Raw genomic sequence first — 20936 nt, 5'->3', positions numbered from 1 at the left:
CTGGAGGGAGGGCTGGAACTGAGGAGGGCAGTGCTGGACGGAGGGCTGGAGCTGAAGGGGACAGAGGGAGGGCTGGAACTGAAGAGGGAGAGCTGGAGCTGAACGGGACAGAGGCAGCGCTGGAGGGAGGGCAGGCTGGAGCTGAAGGGATCAGAGGCAGTGCTGGAGGGTGAGATGCTGCATGCAGATGGTATATGGATAAAGAGGGGGCAATGCCAGACATGGGAGGGGGTATATTGACACAGAGGGACAATGCTAGACATGGCGGAGAATAGGAACACAGAAGGCAGATGCTGGACTTGGGGGGCATAGGGACACAGAGGAGTGATGGCTGGACGTAGGGGGAGGAGATAGGGACATAGAGCGGTGATGTTGAATGCAGGGAGATGGTCACAGGGGAGAAGCTGGACAGGGAAGTATAGAGGACACAGAGAAGAGAGATACTGAACATGGGGAAAGAGATAGGTACATGGAAGATGAATGGTGAGATGAGGAAAGAAGAAATGTCAAATGCGCAGGAGACCCTGGCGAGTGAGTTAAGAAGGCAGAAGGAAACAGAAACCAAATCCTCCAAATTGTACATGCACTGTTCAACAATCTCCTACCACTGCCCCTCTCCTAGCATTCTGATATATAGCAACACACGTGGACAGAGACAGGAAAAATTATTAAAGTAGCTGAAGAAGGATGGCACCAAAAGGCACCTACCAAGACACCTTCCCTCACAACTCCAAGGTCTCACACACATGCACACAAATCTATGAACTCACGCAAACGCATTCTAATACTCACCCCCCCCCCCAACACACCCTACATAAGAACAGATAACCTACTGACTCCTACACTCCCCCCCCTAAAATCTTCCACACACACATCTACATCCACCTGCCACCCACACTCCCTTATAATATACTACAAAAGCCTATCACTTCACTTCCTTAAACCCATAATCCACATACATACCCCCATGAACACACACCTCCACATATTCTCCCAGTCACACCTACTCCTCCATCAACACACATACCCCCATAAGAATACACCTCTGCACATTCCCTGTCACATAGATACACACACAGAACATAAGAATACCCACATTGGGTCAGACCAATCCATCTAGCCCAGTATCCTGTTTCCAACAGTGGCCAAACCAAGTCACAAGTACCTGGTAGAAACCGAATTCCATGATACCAATACCGGGGCTAGCAGTGGCTTCCCCCATGTCTATCTCAATAGCAGACTATGAACTTTTCCTCCAGGAGCTTTTCGAAAACTTTTTAAAACTCAGATACGCTAACAGCTGTTACCAGCAATGAGTTCAATGGTTTAACTATTCTTTGAGTGAAAAAATATTTCCTCCTATTTGTTTTAAAAGAATTTCCATGTAATTTCCTTGAGTGTCCCCTAGACTTTGTACTTTTTGAAAGAGTGAAAAATCAATTCACTTTGACCTGATCTACACCACTCATGATTTTGTAGCCCTCAATCATACCCCCACCCCTCCCCAGCCGTCTCTTTTCCAAGCTGGAGCTGTAACCTCTTTAGCCTTTCCTCATATGAGAGGAGTTCCATCTCCTTTACCACTTTGGTTATTCTTCTTTGAACCTTTTCTAATTCCACTGTATCTTTTTTGAGATATGGCACAGTACATAAATACATATAAGTATTACCATACTGGGAAAGACCAAAGGTCCATCAACCCCAGCATCCTGTTTCCAACAGTAGCCAATCCAGGTCACAAATACCTGGCAAGATCCCAAAAATGTACAAAACATTTTATACTGCCTATCCCAGAAACAGTGGATTTTCCCCAAGTCCATTTAATAATGGTCTATGGACTTTTCCTTTAGGAAGCCGTCCAAACCTTTTTTAAACTCCACTAAGCTAACCGCCTTTACCATACTCTCTGGCAACGAATTCCAGAGTTTAATTACACATTGAGTGAAGAAAAACTTTCTCCGATTCATTTTAAATTTACTACATTGCAGCTTCATCACGTCCCCTAGTCCTAGTATTTTTGGAAAGCGTAAACAGACGCTTCACATCTACCCGTTCCACTCCACTCATTATTTAAATGACCTCTATCATATCTCCCCTCAGTCACCTTTTCTCCAAGCTGAAGAGCCCTAGCCGCTTTAGCCTTTCCTCATAGGGAAGTCGTCCCATCCCCTTTATCACTTTCGTCGCCCTTCTCTGCACCTTTTCTAATTCCACTATATCTTTTTTGAGATGTGGTGACCAGAATTGAACACAATATTCGAGGTGCGGTCGCACTATGGAGGATACAAAGGCATTATAACACCCTCATTTCTGTTTTCCATTCCTTTCCTAATAATACCTAACATTCTATTTGCTTTCTTAGCCGCCGCAGCACACTGAGCAGAAGGTTTCAACGTATCATCAACGACGACACCTAGACCCCTTTCTTGGTCTGTGACTCCTTACGTGGAACCTTGCATGACGTAGCTATAATTCGGGTTCCTCTTTGCCACATGCATCACTTTGCACTTGCTCATATTAAACTCATCTGCCATTTAGATTTCTCATACAACTCCATCAAAGCTCATACATTGTACACTCCTTCACATACTCTATTTGTAACTCTCACTCCCCCAAACGAGTCCCCACTACAAACTCCAATGTACCTCTTCTAGAAATCTATGCTGAAAAACATTCCCAATGTCAAGCTTGTTTGCTTGTTTGCTTTTTTAAGTTCACAAAAGGAAGACTATCACTATCCAAATTAATTTAATGAGCCCTAGGGGGACACGATGTTAGGCTCTACTTCTCAAAGAGGTCATGAAGAACAAACAAATACGTTTGTAGCGAAATGTCTGAGAGGGAGCCTGCTGGATTGCTAGATGAGCATTTCCTTTACTCCTTAGTCAAGGAAGAAAAGTTAATTAAAGAAAACTACTAAATTCTTTGCCCCTGTATTTTAGAGAACAGGATGGTAGAGTTATACCCACACTGGAAACATTCTTTGACAGTATGATTTGGAGCAAATAAAGCATATCATTGTAAATTTAGAAGATGTAACAGAATAAAATGGCAAACTAAAGAGTAAACAAAAGCAAAGTGTATGGGTGAACCAAAAGAGACCTTCCAGCCAAACGAAGAGCAAAACGTCACTTTGTTAAGTACCACACCTGACATGTTGTGCTGTGAGGAACGCTGAAGTGATTCTAGTGACGCTTTTGCTTGCTTGTTGGTGTGTTTTACCAGCTGTTTTATGCTTGTCTTAGCACCGCTGAAGACTTTTTGCATTCTGTAAAGTTGTTGACCCCTGAAGCAGGCGGTAATCCCCGCTGAAACACGGTCCTGTGTGGTGGTGTTTAATAAAGCGACATTTTGCTCTTCATTTGGCAGGAAGGTCTCTTTCGGTTCACACCTACTCTTTGCTTTTGTTGCCTTTAGGGGTCCTCCTCCCTTTTGATGTTTTTAAACTAAAGAGCAACAAATCACCAGGACAGGACAGTATTCACTACAGAGCTCTAAAAGAACTTAAACATCAAACTGATCACCCATTACTAATAATCTGTAACCTCTTTTTAAAACACCCACAGTACATGAGGACTGCAGGGTGCAAGGTAATATCAAGTTTTTAAAAAGGCACCAGGCATGATCTGGGGAACTACAGACCGGTGAGCTTCATATCAGAGCTCAGCAAAACAGTTGAAACTATTTCAAAAAAGAAAAAACCCAAACAAAAATTACTATCCATAAAGACAGATACAACTTAATATACACTAGCCGTTGAGCCCGTGAAAATGGGCTACTTTTGGAATGGGGGGGGGGGGGGGGTTCCGAGCCCCCCCACAGAGTCGCCGCCGCCGCCCCTCCACCCGGCCCGAGCAGCACTGTAAACTTACATCAGCACGCAGCAGCAGGCACATCAGCAAAGCTGCTGCCGTCGGGGCGGGCTTCCTTCTCTGCCTGTGTCCCGTCCTCGTGTAACATAACGTCGGCAAGGGTGGGACAAAGGCAAAGAAGGAAGCCCGACGGCAGCTTTGCTGATGTGCCTGCTGCTGCGTGGTGATGTAAGTTCACAGTGCTCGGGCCAGATGGAGGGGCGGCGGCGACTCCGGGGGAGGGGGGGGAGCAGTTCCAACGCCTGCAGCATGCCAGTAGAGACTTCCCTCTCTGTCCCGCCCCCATCATCACGTATTGAAGCGGGGGCGGGACAGAGAAGGAAGTCTCTACTGCGCATTTGCGAGTGAGTACAGTCACTCGCCATTTATATGTTTGAAAAGTCACCATGGACTTAACAACAGGAAGTTTTGCCGAACCAATTTATTACATTTGTTTTGAAGGTACAAACAAACAAATGGATAGAGATGAGCCACTTAATATATTGTATTTGGATTTAGAGAAGACATTTGACAAAGTCCCTCATGACTGACTACTTGGGAATTCAATATAGGCTTCACGGTTAGCAATAATATTCAGCCGCTGTCCCTACATCTATGTGGTTTAATTTAGGACAACCTTTTTGCATAACTACAGAGACAGTAGCTCTGCAACACAACGAAACCAAAGCTTGTAACAGACTCTACTTAACTTTTCCTCTCTATAATTCCCCAATGTGTATATAACACATGAACCTTATCCGACTACATCAACTCCTTGTATTTGTTTCTCTACTGGAGATGGCGAATGCCTCTACGGTACAATGTAAGCCACATTGAGCCTGCAAATAGGTGGGAAAATGTGGGATACAAATGTAACAAATAAATAAATAAATCTCTCTCTCCTTCTCTGCTCATATTCAACAAATCGCCAAATCCTGTCACTTTTTTATCTTCAACATTAGCAAAATTCGCCCCTTCCTTTCTGAACACGCCACCAAAACCCTTATTCACACCCTTGTTGCTTCTTGCTTGGACTATTGCAATTTACTTCTCACTGGTCTTCCGCTCAATCATCTTTCTCCTCTCCAATCTGTCCAGAATTCTGCAGCTCAACTTATTTTCCGCCAGAATCGCTATGCCTACACTAGCCCACTTCTCAAATCTCTTCACTGGCTCCCTGTCCGCTTCCGTATACAGTTCAAACTCCTCTTGCTGACCTTTAAATGCATCCACTCTATGACCCCTCACTACCTCTCCTCTCTCATCTCTGCCTACATTCCTCCCCGTGAACTCCGCTCTCTGAATAGATCTCTCTTGTTGTCCCCCTTCTCCTCCACCGCTAACTCCAGACTTTGTTCCTTTTGTCTTCCGGCACCTTATGCCTGGAATAGACTTCCTGAGCCTGTACGTCTAGCTCCATCTCTACCTGTTTTTAAATCTATGCTGAAAGCTCACCTTTTCACTATTGCCTTTGGCTCCTAACCACTGCTCATTTGCCCTCCTCCTCCCTGTTCCTCTTTACCCTGTAATTCCCTTGCTCCTAACCGCTACTCATTTGCCCTCCTCCTCCTCCCCTGTTCCTCTTTACCCTGTAATTCCCTTGCCCGTAATGTCTTGTCTGTCTGTTTTACCTAGACTGTAAGCTCTTTGAGCAGGGACTGTCTCTCTATGTCAAGTGTCCAGTGCTGCATGCGTCTGGTAGTGCTATATAAATGCTATTAGTAGTAGTAGTAGTAGTAGTTAGACAGAACATCCTGCCCAGGCATTATCCGGATCGTGCTAGGGCAGTCTGTAAGTATTTTCAGCCACATTATATGGATAGCACTGCTGCAAATTCACAGATAGGGACACTTACCTGTACAGCAGCTGTCACTATGCAGAAAGGTGCTTTGGAATACAAGATCAAATGTTAAAGTGCCCTATAATTACCTGTCCTACTATTGTGCCATGAGAAGGGAGAAGTGATGGTCTTTCTTACCTTGATCTCCTCTGGTTTGGGACTGCACAATCCTTCTTCCACCTCCATTTTAAACTCCATAATTTGAGTGCTGGCCACAGTGATCATGGGACTCTCCATCATACCAAGAGTGGTCACTGTCTCGGAACTGATTCCATCCTTGTAACTCATCACAGGGGAGAAGGCTGGGTGCTGCTCCAAGGAGGGAGGTGTGGGAAACATCCTTTGCAGGTCTGCCACAGCTGTAGACATCAGGGAGGAAAAAGAAACTCTGTCAATATAAAACAAACTTACAGAAAGCAAAGCATTAATAAGAACATAAAGGGTTGCCATACTAGGACAGAACCAGTATCCTGTTTCCAACAGTGGCCAATCCAGGTCACAAATACCAGACAAGATCCCAAAACAGTACAAAACATTTGATGTTGCGTATCCTAGAAATATGAAGTGGATTTTCCTTAAGTCCATATTAATAATGTGTTATGGACTTTTCTTTTAGGAAATTATCCAAACCTTTGTGGCAACAAATTCCAGAGATTAATTACATTTTCGGTGAAGAAATATTTTCTCTGGTTTGTTTTAAATGTATTATTTAGTAGCTTCATTGTGTGCCCCTTAGTCCTAGTATTTTTGGAAAGAGTAAACAAGCAAGTCATGTCTACCTATTCCACTCCACTCAGTATTTTACAGACCTCTATCATATCTCCCCTCAGCCGTCTCTTCTCCAAGGTAGCGACCCTTTTAGCCTTTCCTCGTAGGGAAGACGTCCCATCCCCTTTATCATTTTCGTCACCCTTCTCTATACCTTTTCAAATTCTGTTATATATTTTTTGAGATGCGGTGAGCAATACAAAGGCATTATAGCATTCTTATTTTTGCTTTTCATTCCTTTCCTAACAATTCCTAACATTCTATTTCCTTTCTTAGCTGTCGCTGCACGAGCAGAGGGTTTCAATGTATCACCAATGATGACAGTCAGATCCTTTTCCTGGGTGGTGACTCCTAACGTGGAACCTTGCATTACGTAGCTGTAATTCAGGTTCCTCTTTCCCACATGCATCACTTTGCTCTTGCTCACATTAAACGTCATCTGCCATTGGGATGCCCCGTCTCCTAGTCTTTTTAAGTTCCTCTTGCAATTTTTCACAATCCTCTTGTGATTTAACAACTTTGAAAAACTTCTTGTCATCAGCAAATTTAATTACCTCCTTAGCTATTCCCATCTTTAGATCATTTATAAATAAGTTAAAAAGTAGTGGTCTCAGCACAGATACAGAGCATAGAGAGTTGATGATGGCAGAAAAAGACTAATCAATCCACCCATCTTGCCCATCCATTCTCTCCACGTTACCAAGTTCCAGCTGTTTGCCATACAGCATGACTAACTGTAGGATATCACTGAATATTCCAAACAGGTTTTGCCACCTTTCTGCATTGTATTCCACTCTCCTGAGCAGCTGAGAATGCAAGATTCCCCTTTTTTATTTATTTGCTGCATTTGTACCCCACATTTTCCCACCTATTTGCAGGCTCAATGTGGCTTACACTATGTTGCAAAAGGTATAATCATAAACAGAGTAAGAGGTATGGTCTAATTTAACATATTACTGTGTAAGAAATTAGGTAGAGAGGTCAGTAGAATTATTTACATAACACAAAATAAAACAGGTAAGATATAAAGACCAATAGTGATAATGTGATTAACATAATCAAATTAGAAGGGATCAGTATTAGTTGGTTTAGATATAGAATGGAATCAAGTCATTAAGGAGGATTTTTATTGTAAGTCTCTTCGAACAGGTGCGTCTTCAATAACGCACCTTTTATCTTTTAGTTTTCAGATGGTAGCTGTCCCCTCCCAATGTAAAATAATTCCGGATTTTTATTGTAGAAAAACATGCTACTCCCCATTACTTACTTGGAGGATAGGGTACAGCTGTCCTTCCATCTTTACTCAGAGAGCGGTCCTCAGGTCCCAGTGCAGGCAGCTTTGAGGATCGTACTGCTGGCGACCCAGCCTAGTAAGACAGATACACAGAGTTATAAAATGCCTCTCAATAATCAGCAGTGAGCCTGTTTCCTGAACATCTGGCCTTTTAGGTTCCCAAAGCCTTGTCACACTGATCTGCAGTACTGACGCCAGACAGACCCAGCTACATAACTGCCTAGGTTTCTGTAAGAACTTCTAGTCACCTGCAGCCTGCCAGACAGACCCAACTACCAATGAATTCTTGTATGCTCTTTTCATTTTTTGTATATTTATATCTATATTTTTATATTTAGTTTGTGCCTTTTCATTGGTAGCTCAAGGCAAGTTGCATACAGATTCAAAAAATTAAGGGGTGTTACAGAAGTTTCACTGTAGTCAGATTTAGAAATGAATAACTGCCTCCTTGACTGTTCCTCCAAGAAGCAGTCTGAAATGCTTCCCTTTCCTCAGAGAGAAAAGAGGGATGATGCTGGGCCCTGGGAAAAGAAACAGTGTGGATTTAATCTGACTGCTAAGAGAATGGGGGAGTAAAAGAGGGACAAATGCTGTTCTTAGTTCAAGTTCAATTTTATTTGATATGCCACCTATAATTCATGAAATAATGGGTGAGAGACAGAAATTACTACTACTACTACTTAACATTTCTAGAGCGCTACTAGGGTTACGCAGCGCTGTACAAAATAAACAAAGGACGGTCCCTGCTCAAAGGAGCTTACAATCTAAAGAACGAAATGTCAAGTTGGGGCAGTCTAGCTTTCCTGGGTAGAGGTGTAGAGGTTAGTTGCCAAATGCAACATTGAAGAGGTGGGCTTTAAGCAGAGATTTGAAGATGGGCAGGGAGGGGGCCTGGCATATGGGCTCGGGGAGTTTGTTCCACGCGTGGGGTGAGGCGAGGCAGAAAGGGCGGAGCCTGGAGTTGGCGGTGGTGGAGAAGGGTACTGAAAGGAGGGATTTGTCTTGAGAGCGGAGGTTACGGGTAGGAACATAATAATATCCAGAACACACATAAAAGACAATAAAAAAAGGAAAGAATGAGAAGAAAGGGTAAAAATAGAGGAGGCAGTTATATGCAGACCATGACTTAGTCCACTAAGTTGGGAAAGAACTGGAAAAGACCAAAGAGCAAGGACTTGAATTTGTCAGGAGACGCTCTGATCTAATATATTAGGGGGGGGGGGGGGGACTATTTCAAACAGTTTGTGGTATCCTTTAGAAAAGGGTGGATGCTGTGTTCAGGAATTCAAAGGACTGCTGGGGGGAGAAAAAGGGTACAAAATGGCATGAGGGGTTCTGAGAGGGGAGGGAAAGAGAGATCTAATGCCACTGAATGTTTCACAGACCACACTGAAGCAGTCTGTGGGCAGAGCAGTGAATTATCCAGTTTATGGCGATATACTGTGCCAGTAGCCAGATAATAATCTTGATAATTTAGGGCAGCAAAAAGCCTGTCCTAAGTTCTCAGGATTGCTCTCTGGATACCGGCGCTGAATATCCAGATTTTTGTTTGAACCACCACGGTTGGTATTTAAAAAACCACTGACTGCGGTGGCTTAATATCAGGATGAATATTCTTATGGAAGAAGAGGGTTGGGTGGCTGGGGGCAGTGAGGGGAGCGTGCTGTGTTGTTCACTGCCCTCTCTTTTAAAAAATTGGAAGCTTTCATTAATGATATTCTAGGGGGCTAATAGGTCTTGCACATGCCAAAAAAAGGGTCAACTGAAGAAGTTAACCAATGCACAACTGCTTTTCCATCCTCATGTTGTAAGTTATAGAGGAGAATAATGACTGCCTGTTATTCAGCCCCAGTGGACAGCATTGGATTAAAATACCGACTGCCATAGGTTCTCTATAACTGGCACCAAATACCTGGGTACAGCAGTGAGTTATTTTTGTTTTTATTTTTTTGCTGTCCTAACTTTATCAGGTTAGTTGATTGAATATCACCACTAACCTGATAACATGAGACTCTTCCTTGACTTTACCCCTAGATCGCCTTTGTATAATGCCAATGCGGTCTGTAATGATATTCAGATATCTGGGTACAACACCATCGGCAGAATTTATCTGGATATATGCTGCTGAATATTGATCTACAGTCAGGCCTATCTGTCAGTGCACTGTTTGACCAATTTATAGAAGATACACAGGACTATACAATTTTCCAGTGTAAAATGAAGTAAAGAACGTGTTTTGAAAAAAGAGGAAAATGATGAAGATAGTGTTACTGACAGTCTTACTTTCTTATTGTGTGAAGATATAAAACAGAGGACAGCCCTCATGACCCTTTTCAGAGCAGGCTATGAACAGATACCACTCTGGTTTCTCCTCGTAATCCTCTGAACTCACCCCCAGCTCATCATCGTCAGAATTATCGAAGATGTTGTCCAAGTCACGCAACGATGGTGCCAAGTCTTTGACCTGCGTCAGGCTGCCCGTGCCAGCTCGTCCTGCAGTGTTGTCCTGCCGTGTATCTACCAGAAACATTTCAAGTAGAAAGGAATGAGGATGGTTCACTTCTCACTCCTAGACAGGTGACCACAAATAAACTCAAGTACTGTAGCATTTTTAGTATGTTACATACTGTCCTCTGTACTCACACAGGCTTATTACCACTCACAATGCATCATTACTGTAGTAATAATTAGCTTCAATCCTTAAAGCTGGACTTATGAGTTTTCTTAAAACAAACAAAAAAAACAAGCACCCCTTTTGTTAATTCTTAACTTTTATTTAAAGCAGTTATTTTTACTCTGGCTTAGCAGCTGACCATCCTTTCTTTTTTGAACAGGCTCCCTGAATGATGGCCTTTGTCACCGCATACAAAAACATTTCTATTACTGACAGAGGAACAGAGGAATCATTTGAGTATCACAGTACAGTTCACTTCTGAAGACTAATTCCTCACTTAGAAGGCACCAAAGCTGTCCATATCCAAAATATCACTCCTTTCTATTTTCGGTTCCTGCTATAAAGTAATTAGCATGTAAGACCCTGCTGGGCGACATCTTCAGTGTCTATGTATCAGAGGGGTCTGAGGCTTTAAAACCAGAAAATGCTAAGCATCGGGACCCCTTCTGAGTAAGGTGTGATGTAGGCCTAAAATAGCAGAAAGTAGAACAGGACCAGTCTCATAGTAAATGATGGCACATAAAGACCTGAACGGTCTATCCAGTCTCCTTTCTGTTACTCTTTAAATCCTAATATATTTTGTCATGCAAGGCATCAGGAAACTCTCAAAGTACCAGAGAAGTAAAATATAAGGGTTTGTAATATAAGGGATTGTAATTTTGTGCTTCACAACTTGTAACACCTTTTCTTGAAAGTATTTTGCTCATTTTAACCAAGGTTGGTTATAAAAAAGTGAATCATATCACTCACAGTTCCCTAACTTTTAAATTATCATGGCAGTCAATGTCTATTATGTAATAAACCTATTTACAATGTCTTAGCCTCTGTGCTACTGCCCAATATTGGGAACACCATTCTTTTTCTGCTTTATTCTTTTGGTGCACATGGATGAAGACAGTACTCCAAAATGAAAACCTGTGAGACAGTGTCATAGGTCAATTCCCTAACAACTGGTGATCACTGGAACTATGTGATAACCTCTGATTTCAGCTTAAACCACATGTGCCAAATGATTGTAACACCCAGTTACAGGACTAGAAAAGCAGGGCTTGAAACTCCGGGTTTGAAGCAACTAATTCCACAATGCAACACGTGCAAAATCCAATTGTCACCAGTGCATTCAGTGTTGTTTTTCTTTTTCTTTCTACAAAGAAAATATCAAGCTTTGCAGGTCCTTTTCAAATTAGCAAAAAACTGAGGCAAAACAAATTTTTTCCACGTGTTACAGCTCACACATGACGTGTTGCTATATATATATTTCTAACAGACATATCAAAAACCTTTTCTCGCATGGATTTGAAGCTCTGGGAGCTGAATCCATAAGCATACAGAAACCGGCTAGAAGTAACACAAATCAGCTCACAGAGGCCACAGACAAAGAGCAGGCATCGTATCCACTGAATACTGCTACACACCTGCTTTAGCGGTAGGGCTGAAGATGGACATGGCATCCTTTCCATCGGGCACTGATGGCACATGCGCCGTTGGGGAGATTTCCTTGGCACCATATCCATCCTCCAACTGCAAGAAAAGAAGCCAACAAAGCACATATAATAATACAATTAAGCAATTATTAAGCAATAAAATTCATGACCTGCAAGCCCTGATGTTAGAGGTAGACTTAGGTGTTGTTGCAGTCACGGAGACATGGCTCAATGCAAACATACCAGGCTATAATCTATTTAGGAAGGATAGAGATGGTCGTAAGGGTGGAGGAGTAGCTCTGTATGTGAGAAATGATATCGCAGCGATTGAAATGACAGGGGCCTGCGGAAACGCAGCGATATGGATCACCTTAAGAAGAGATGATAGAACCTCTGTCCACGTGGGTGTTTCCTATAGACTTCCGAAACAATCGGATAAAGATCTGATCACAGATATTCAAAAGTTGGGAAAGAAGAGAGAGGTGCTGTTGCTGGGAGATTTCAATCTGCCAGATGTAGATTGGAAGGTTCCATCTGCGGAATAGGAAATAAGTAGAGAGATCGAGGATGCTTTTCAAAGTGCTCTGCTCAGACAAATGGTGACGGAACCCATGATGGAGGGAGTGACACTGAATCTGGTGCTCACAAATGGGGATAGTGTGTCAAATGTCCGAGTGGGTGACCACCAAACAGTTTAGTTAGATATAACAGCTGAAGTGGAGGGCGGCCACTCAAAACTCAAAGTCCTGGATTTCAAGCATGCTGACTTTAGTAAAATGGGGGAATATCTGAGGAAAAAGCTGATGGGCTGGGAGGACATATGAGAAGTGGAAGGCCAGTGATCCAGGCTGAAAGAAGCTATAACTATGGCCAGAAACCTTTATGTAAGGAAAGTAAATAAAAGCAAGAGAAAAAACAAACTGATATGATAGAAGTGTATAAAATAATGAGTGGAATGGATCGGGTGGATGTGAAGCGACTGTTCACGCTATCCAAAAATACTAGGACTAGAGGGCATGAGTTGAAGCTACAGTGTGGTAAATTTAAAACGAATCGGAGAAAATTTTTCTTCACCCAACGTGTAATTAGACTCTGGAATTCATTGCCGGAGAACGTGGTACGGGCGGTTAGCTTGACGGAGTTTAAAAAGGGGTTAGATAGATTCCTAAAGGACAAGTCCATAGACCGCTATTAAATGGACTGGAAAAATTCCTCATTTTTAGGTATAACTTGTCTGGAATGTTTTTACGTTTGGGGAGCGTGCCAGGTGCCCTTGACCTGGATTGGCCACTGTCGGTGACAGGATGCTGGGCTAGATGGACCTTTGGTCTTTCCCAGTATGGCACTACTTATGTACTTATGTACAAATGGCTGAGAAAATAAAGGCTAAAGAATTGGCGTTCATGAAATACAGAAAAACTCAAGAAGAGGAACATGGAGAGGAAAACAGGATGAAACTGAAAGAAGCCAAGAGAGAGATACGTCTGGTGAAAGTGCAAGTGGAAGAACAAATGTTTAGAAATGTAAAGAGGGGCGACAAAAATTTCTTCAGATATATTAGTGAAAGGAGGAAGACTAAAAAGGGTGAGACTGAAAGATGCTGCGAACTGCTATATAGACAATGATGAAGAAAAAGCAAATTTGCTAAACAGATACTTTTGTTCGATTTTCACAGAAGAAAATCCTGGAGAAGGACAACAATTGACTGGCAAAAGTACATATGAGAATGGAGTGGATATAGCACCGTTCACAGAAGAGAGTATGTATGAACAACTTGAAAACCTAAAGGTGGACAAAGCCATGGGACCGGATGGGATCCACCCCAGGATATTGAGGGAGCTCAGAGAGGTTCTGGGGGGTCCTCTTAAAGATTTGTTTAATAAATCCTTGGAGATGGCAGAGGTTCCGTGGGATTGGAGAAGAGTGGATGTGGTCCCTCTTCACAAAAGTGGTGATAGGGAAGAAGCTGGAAACTACAGGCCGATAAGCCTCACTTCGGTTATTGGAAAAGTAATGGAAGCGACGCTGAAGGAAAGGATAGTGAATTTCCTGGAAACCAATAAGTTGCAAGATCCGAGACAACATGGTTTTACCAAAGGTAAATCGTGCCAAACGAATCTCATTGAATTCTTTGACTGGGTGACCGGAGAATTGAATCATGGACGTGCTATAGACGTAATCTACTTAGATTTCAGCAAAGCTTTTGACACGGTTCCCCACAGGAGGCTCTTGAAAAAACTTGACAGGCTGAAGATAGGACCCGATGTGGTGAACTGGATTAGGGACTGGTTGACGGACAGACACAGAGGGTGGTGGTGGTTAATGGAATTCGCTCGAATGAGGGAAAGGTGAGTAGTGGAGTGCCTCAGGGATCGGTGCTGGGAACGATTCTGTTCAATATATTTGTGAGTGACATTGCCGAAGGCTTACAAGGTAAAGTTTGCCTTTTTGCGGATGATACCAAGATTTGTAACAGAGTGAACACCCCGGAGCGAGTGGAAAACATGAAAAAGAATCTGGAGAAACTAGAAGAATGGTCTAAGGTTTGGCAATTAAAATTCAATGCGAAGAAATGCAAAGTGATGCACTTAGGGAGTAGAAATTCACGGGAGACATATGTGTTAGGCGGTGAGAGTCTAATATGTACAGATGGGAAGAGGGATCTTGAGGTGATAGTTACTGAGGATCTGAAGGCGATGAAACAGTGTGACAAGGTGACGGCCATAGCCAGAAGATTGCTAGGCTGTATAGAGAGAGGTGTGACCAGCAGAAGAAAGGAGGTGTTGATGCTCCTGTACAAGTCATTGGTGAGGCCCCACCTGGAGTATTGTGTTCAGTTTTGGAGGCCGTATCTTGCTAAGGATGTAAAAAGAATTGAAGCGGTGCAAAGAAAAGCTACAAAAATGGTATGGGATTTGCGTTTCAAGACGTATGAGGAGAAACTTGCTGACCTGAACATGTATACCCTGGAGGAATGGAGAAACAGGGGTGATATGATACAGATGTTCAAATATTTGAAAGGTATTAATCCGCAAATGAACATTTTCCGGAGATGGGAAGGCGGTAGAACTAGAAGACATGAAATGAGATTCAAAAATGTGTGGGATAAAAATGTGGCGTATGTGGTTCCTTTGCACAAGAGTGCAAGTAAGGAGGAGGTTAGGAATTACAGACCTGTCAGTCTGACTCGGTGGTGAGTAAGCTAATGGAAACGCTTCTAAAGAGGAGGATTGTGAGATTTTTTGAACTACTTGGAATGCGGGACTCGAAACAGCATGGCTTCTCTAGTGGCAGGTCGTGTTAGACGAATCTGACTGTCTTCTTCGACTGGGTGACTAAACAGTTGGATGTGGGAGAGGCGCTTGATGTGGTATACTTGGATTTCAGCAAAGCCTTTGACACAGTTCCGCACAGGCGACTGATAAATAAATGAGTGCCCTCGGTATGGGACCTAGAGTAACTGATTGGGTTAAAAATTGGTTGAATGGTAGGCGACAAAGGGTAGTTGTAAATGGAGCTTGCTCTGAAGAAAAGGATGTAGTCAGTGGAGTACCGCAGGGATCGGTCCTAGGGCCAGCTCTTTTTAATGTCTTTGTGAGTTATATTGCGGAAGGGCTGCCTGGTAAGGTTTGTCTCTTTGCGGATGATACCAAACTCTGCAACAAGGAGGGTGTGAATGACATGAGGAAGGACCTAGTGAAGCTGGAGGAATGGACCGATAATTGGCAACTAAGGTTTAATCCCAAAAAATACAGGGTCATGCACTTGGGTCGCAAATATCCAAGGGAATGGTACAGTATAGGGGTGAAGTGCTTCACTGTGCGAAGGAAGAGCGGGACTTGGGGGTGATTGTGTCTGATGACCTTAAAGCTTCTAAACAGGTAGAAAAAGCGACGGTCAAAGCCAGAAGGATGCTTGGGTGCATAAAGACAGGCATGACCAGCAGGAAAAAGGAAGTGATAGCGTTGTATAAGTCTCTAGTGAGGCCCCATTTGGAGTACTGTGTGCAGTTCTGGAGACCGCACCTACGGAAAGATATAAACAGGATGGAGTCGGTCCAGAGGGCAGCTACGAAATTAGCAAGCGGTCTTGAATGCAAAAATTATAGGGATAGGCTTATGAACCTCAACATGTATACGCTGGAAGAGAGGAGGGAGAGAGGAGACATGATAGAAACGTTTAAATATCTCAAGGGCATTTATGTACTGGAAGACAGCCTTTTTCAAATGAAGGAGAGTTCTGGAATGAGGGGGCATATGACAAAGTTAAGAGGGAATAGGCTTAGGAGTAACCTAAGGAAGTATTATTTCACAGAAAGGGTGATGGAGGCGTGGAATGGCCTCCCGGTGGAGGTGGTGGAGTTGAGGACTGTTCCAGAATTTAAAAAGGGATAAGCATGTGGGATCACTTAGGAACAGGAAGAATTTGGGGTTACAGAGGATGGGCAGACTGGATGTGTCATATGGCCTTTATCTGCCGTCATGTTTCTATGTTTCTATAAAGGAATCCTGTTCAGAAAGAATGGATCCTCAGAAGCCTAGCGGAGATTGGGTGGCAGCGCCAGTGGTGGGAGGCGAAGCTAGTGCTGGGCAGACTTCTACGGTCTGTGCCCTGAAAATGGCAGACACAAAACAAGGTCATGTATACACAAAGTAGCACATATGAGTTTATCTGGTTGGGCAGACTGGATGGACCGTACAGGTCTTTCTCTGCTGTCATCTACTATGTTACTATGTAATACAGCAACAATAAAAACTAACAGAGACCATCAGAATAATACAATGGTTGTGTCAAATGAACCTGTTGAAACAAGAATCCTTTAGATTACAGTTTGCTAAGTGGCATGATGGAGTGCAGGTACCACGAGTTATTTACGTACCCTTCATACACCTAATGACATAGGAAAAAGTCGATACCAGGGTTAGCTACATCCTCTGCTCTAATATGTTAAATAGTCTCTCTGCGGGTTAGATATAGGTTTCCGTGCAAAGAAGGAAGACAGAGGAAAGTAAGGAAGCATTCTTCACTCTAAAGGGAGACGTTATCAACGTGGCCTACCATTAAAGTAGGTTATTTTACTACGTTGTACTATTTTAGCACTTAATCCCATTTTGTGTAATGAGACCTGAGCTAAACAGCACGGCTTGTGGTAAAATAACCCATCTTAACAGTAGCTCATGTTGATAACGTCTTCCCTAAGAAGAGCTTGGAATTATTTACAAACCATACAATGTTCGTCACTGGTATTAGTGAATGAGATTCATGAAAAAACTTGGCTAATCAGGAGAGGCGTTATAGAATTAGCATGTTGCAAATGAACACATGCTAAGAGCAGTATCTGTTACCAGAAATCTAATTTGATTTCTATCTTAAGCTATCTCTCAGCCCTAAATGCAGACTTAACACAAGAAAGAAATGTGCCATTTTAAACTGCAGTGATTTGATTTGCTTTCTTGTTGTTTCTATTGTTTTACTGTTTTTCTTATGTCTCATGCAGTTCCCACTGGAAATTGTACTCCACTTTGATACTTTTCTATTAAATACTTTACATAAATAAATAAAAATTAACTACCCCAACCTTTAAATATTAGCTATAACTAGAGAGTGGGAAAAAAACTCTCACATCTTGTGGGTCATCTGATAATCTAATGATGAAGACTAGAAGTGAAATTGGCAGCACCAATTATACTATTGGTACTAACTCCCTTTTCCAACCAAATATTTAAGACAGCCACAGCACAGCAAACCACAAGGGTTATTTTATAAAAAGTGGCTCTTCATATCAACAGCTCCCAGAATTTTCATTTAATATTTTCAAATTTTATAAAGTAATTTCCGTGCATATACAGCTACATTCATGAGAAAATGGCCTCTTATGAAACAGCAACTGGTGAAAAGGTAAACGCTTTGACATGATGAAGCATTCTTTGCTGGTAGGTATGTACAGAGGTGAAATTTGGATGAAGTGTGCATGTATGTGTAATTATAAATTTGTTATTTTAAGTGTGCACTTAAAAACTATAATGCACGAACATTCATTTATGATCCATGGGAATGTAAACATCCCTGCCTGTAATGCAAGTGCAATTTCTGCAAATTACACTAGTATCTCTGTAAAAACAAGCAGACATCTAGTCTCTACTATAATAAAAAGCACCTCCAACGTTCTGAAGCTGACTCCGTGGCTTCACTGAAGTGAAGGGTTCGTAAGGTTTGTCAGTCTGTCACCATCTCTCTCGGCCCCGCCCTTGTGTCAAAACGTGATGACGCCGAGGGCGGCGGGCCTATCAGAGGTGCGAGGGTGGGGCTGAGAGAGATGTTGACAGACTGACGAATCTGATGAACCTTACAAACCCTTCACTTCAGTGAAGCTACTGAGTCAGCTTCACAATGTTGCAGGTGCATTTTATTACACTAAACAGCTCCCTAATTTTGCATTTAAACATCGCAGGCTGACTGGAGAGGGGGGGGGGGGGGGGAGAGAGAGGGGGGCAACAACACTGGAACTGGGAGGGGGGCGGGCGGACCCAGGAACTGGGAGGGAGGGTGAACCTGCAACTGGGAGGGAGGGAGGGCCCCTGGCACACACTCTCATTCTCACACACACACTCTCGCACCCAGTCTCACTCTCTCTGTCACACACACTCACACATTCACTCTCGCTCTATCACTCTCACACACACTCTGTAAAACACACACTCCGAGGAAAACCTTGCTAGTGCCTGTTTCATATGTGTCAGGGCCTTTTTTCCTAGTTATCTTCATAAAGCTGACCTACAATAGGTTGCTGAAAACGTGCATACGCTAAAATAAGGTCCAAATACCAAAAGTTAATATGGAGATTTTGTATATTAAAATGCAGCTTGACCAATAACACTGACTGGCAATGGAGATAACCAAATCTCACAGCACATCACCACGGACAAAATATAATAATCATCATTCAACTGTATTAACATACCACAAGAATTCATAAAAATTATACCACATATCTACCACAGAAGTTTCCAAAGTCGCTAAGTCATCCCAAGGAACATCCCTAACCACACCCTCTTCAAAGGAAATCATGTGAAGTAATGCCTTCTTCAGAGTAGCCCCCACCACTCTGGAAAGCACGCCCTGAAAGGCTTTGCTTAACACAAGACTAGTTCTACTTCAAGAGGCAGGCGAATGCCCGACTCTTCTCCCAAGCCTTTAATGGAAGATGAGTCACAGACACACAAGGACTAATGCCAGCTGCACACACTGTTGCTTATCCACTCCTACCCTAGCTGAGATCATATTCAAGCAGCTTCTACAACTCCACTTGCAATTTTTCCTTAAGTTAGTCAAGGAGGAGTAGGGTAAGCTGGCTCTTTCCAATGAACGAGGGAGACATACAGTTCCAGATCTTTATCGAAAAATACCAAACGACTTGACACAGCTGCTGTGTTTCAGCACCAAAGCACCTACCTCAGAAGTCTTGTGATGTAATGAGATGATGTTTCCTTGTTTCAGGTTATTAATGCAAGAAACAACGTTAATGTTGAAAATCTAAAATCACTCGATATACTTCTGGGATCCGCCAAGGTGGTCCGAGTGAAGTACAAAACATAACAGATTATGCTGACATTGTCAATAGCATATTATACCATACTGTGCACGGTTATATATTTTTACTGTAGTAATTGTCTATTGCCTATGTCTGGCTTACTCTTACAACTTGGGTGAATTTCTTCAAAAAGCCAGTAAATAAATCCTAAGAAATAACATAAAAATAAATAAATAGAACCCAGCAGCACTGTGGGGACATCATCCAAGGGAGCTTACCTTTATCTTTTTCAGCATCTCTCTTTCGGCTCCAAGTTTATATTTCTTGCTGCCTGTGAAGCTGTACTTTATATCTCCATCCTCAAAGGTGTACGGATCGCTTGCATCACCCAAACCCTCCCCAGGCTGCTGCAGCACAGGTAAGGAATCGGAGAAGTTTAGGGACTCCAACTGGGCCTGTCGTTTCTCGTCCAGTATCTTAAACCTTTTATTAGGTTGTGCTAAAAATCTGAAAAATACAAAAATGAAGTAAAAGAGACAGATCAATTGAGAAATGCTTTCTTGACACGCTCAGGGCCAGCCCTACCAATCAGTTAAACTGTTTCAGCCCCAACTTATGCATCTCTCTACATGCTCCCTGCATCCTTCAATATCCCCCATAGACCAGCCCTGCACACAATATAGATTAGGGCATTTCCATGCTAAAATTTGATTTTCATTTTATATATTTGGAATCCCTAAAAGAAGCCATCAGACTGTCACACCTCTTGCTCAAGGTAAAATTATGTATAATCATACCTGATAATTTTCTTTCCATTAATCATAGCTGATCAATCCATAGACTGGTGGGTTGTGTCCATCTACCAGCAGGTGGAGATAGAGAGCAAACTTTTGCCTCCCTATATGTGGTCATGTGCTGCCGGAAACTCCTCAGTATGTCGATATCAAAGCTCCATCTGCAGGACTCAGCACTTAGAGAATTACACCCACAAAAGGACACTCTGCCCAGCTCACCACCGCCGAAACGGGGGAGGGGAATTAACCCAGCTCATCCCCACACAAGTGGGGGAGGGGAATTAACCCAGCTCATCCCCACACAAGTGGGGGAGGGGAATCCGTCCAGCTCATCCCCGTGGAGCGGGGGAGGGACACCACACCCGCCGATGCGGGGGGATCTGGCTTATCCTGCAACCGCAACCGCGGGAGGAGCTGACTGACCCTAGCACCGCCGAAGCGGGAGGGGTACAAAACTGCCCTACAACCGCACGAAGCGGGAGGGAGTGCCGGCAGAATTTATGTCTCAATCCAGCCCCGTAAAACGGAGGGGAGAGGAATGCAGCAGCTCACTGTAACACAAACTCGTCTCAACTCTTGAAGAATCCAAGTGAAAAAAAAAACTTGAACCCGAAGTCCTCCTGAAGTAACTGAAGACTAAACTTGAACCTGAAATGCAACCAGAATAGAAACCATACAGATATCTGGGCGGGGCTATGGATTGATCAGCTATGATTAATGGAAAGAAAATTATCAGGTATGATTATACATAATTTTACCT

The 20936-nt window shown here is 43.0% G+C and overlaps 1 protein-coding gene across 1 annotated transcript in view; it reads right to left on the bottom strand.

Annotated features, from left to right (window-relative positions):
- The window catches only part of MED13L (mediator complex subunit 13L), a 578965-nt gene that overhangs the window by 77240 nt on the left and 480789 nt on the right, over positions 1-20936 (bottom strand). The window contains exons 11-15 of the mRNA XM_030217813.1: positions 19661-19889; positions 11843-11948; positions 10146-10270; positions 7727-7826; positions 5830-6050 (exon numbers count right to left, since the gene is read on the bottom strand). Of these exons, the coding sequence (XP_030073673.1) occupies positions 5830-6050; positions 7727-7826; positions 10146-10270; positions 11843-11948; positions 19661-19889 (781 nt within the window). The remainder of the gene's footprint in view (positions 1-5829; positions 6051-7726; positions 7827-10145; positions 10271-11842; positions 11949-19660; positions 19890-20936) is intronic.

This window comes from Microcaecilia unicolor, chromosome 11 (assembly GCF_901765095.1).
Source record: "Microcaecilia unicolor chromosome 11, aMicUni1.1, whole genome shotgun sequence".
Taxonomy (NCBI): domain Eukaryota; kingdom Metazoa; phylum Chordata; class Amphibia; order Gymnophiona; family Siphonopidae; genus Microcaecilia; species Microcaecilia unicolor.
This window is presented reverse-complemented; position numbering and strand designations above follow the sequence as displayed.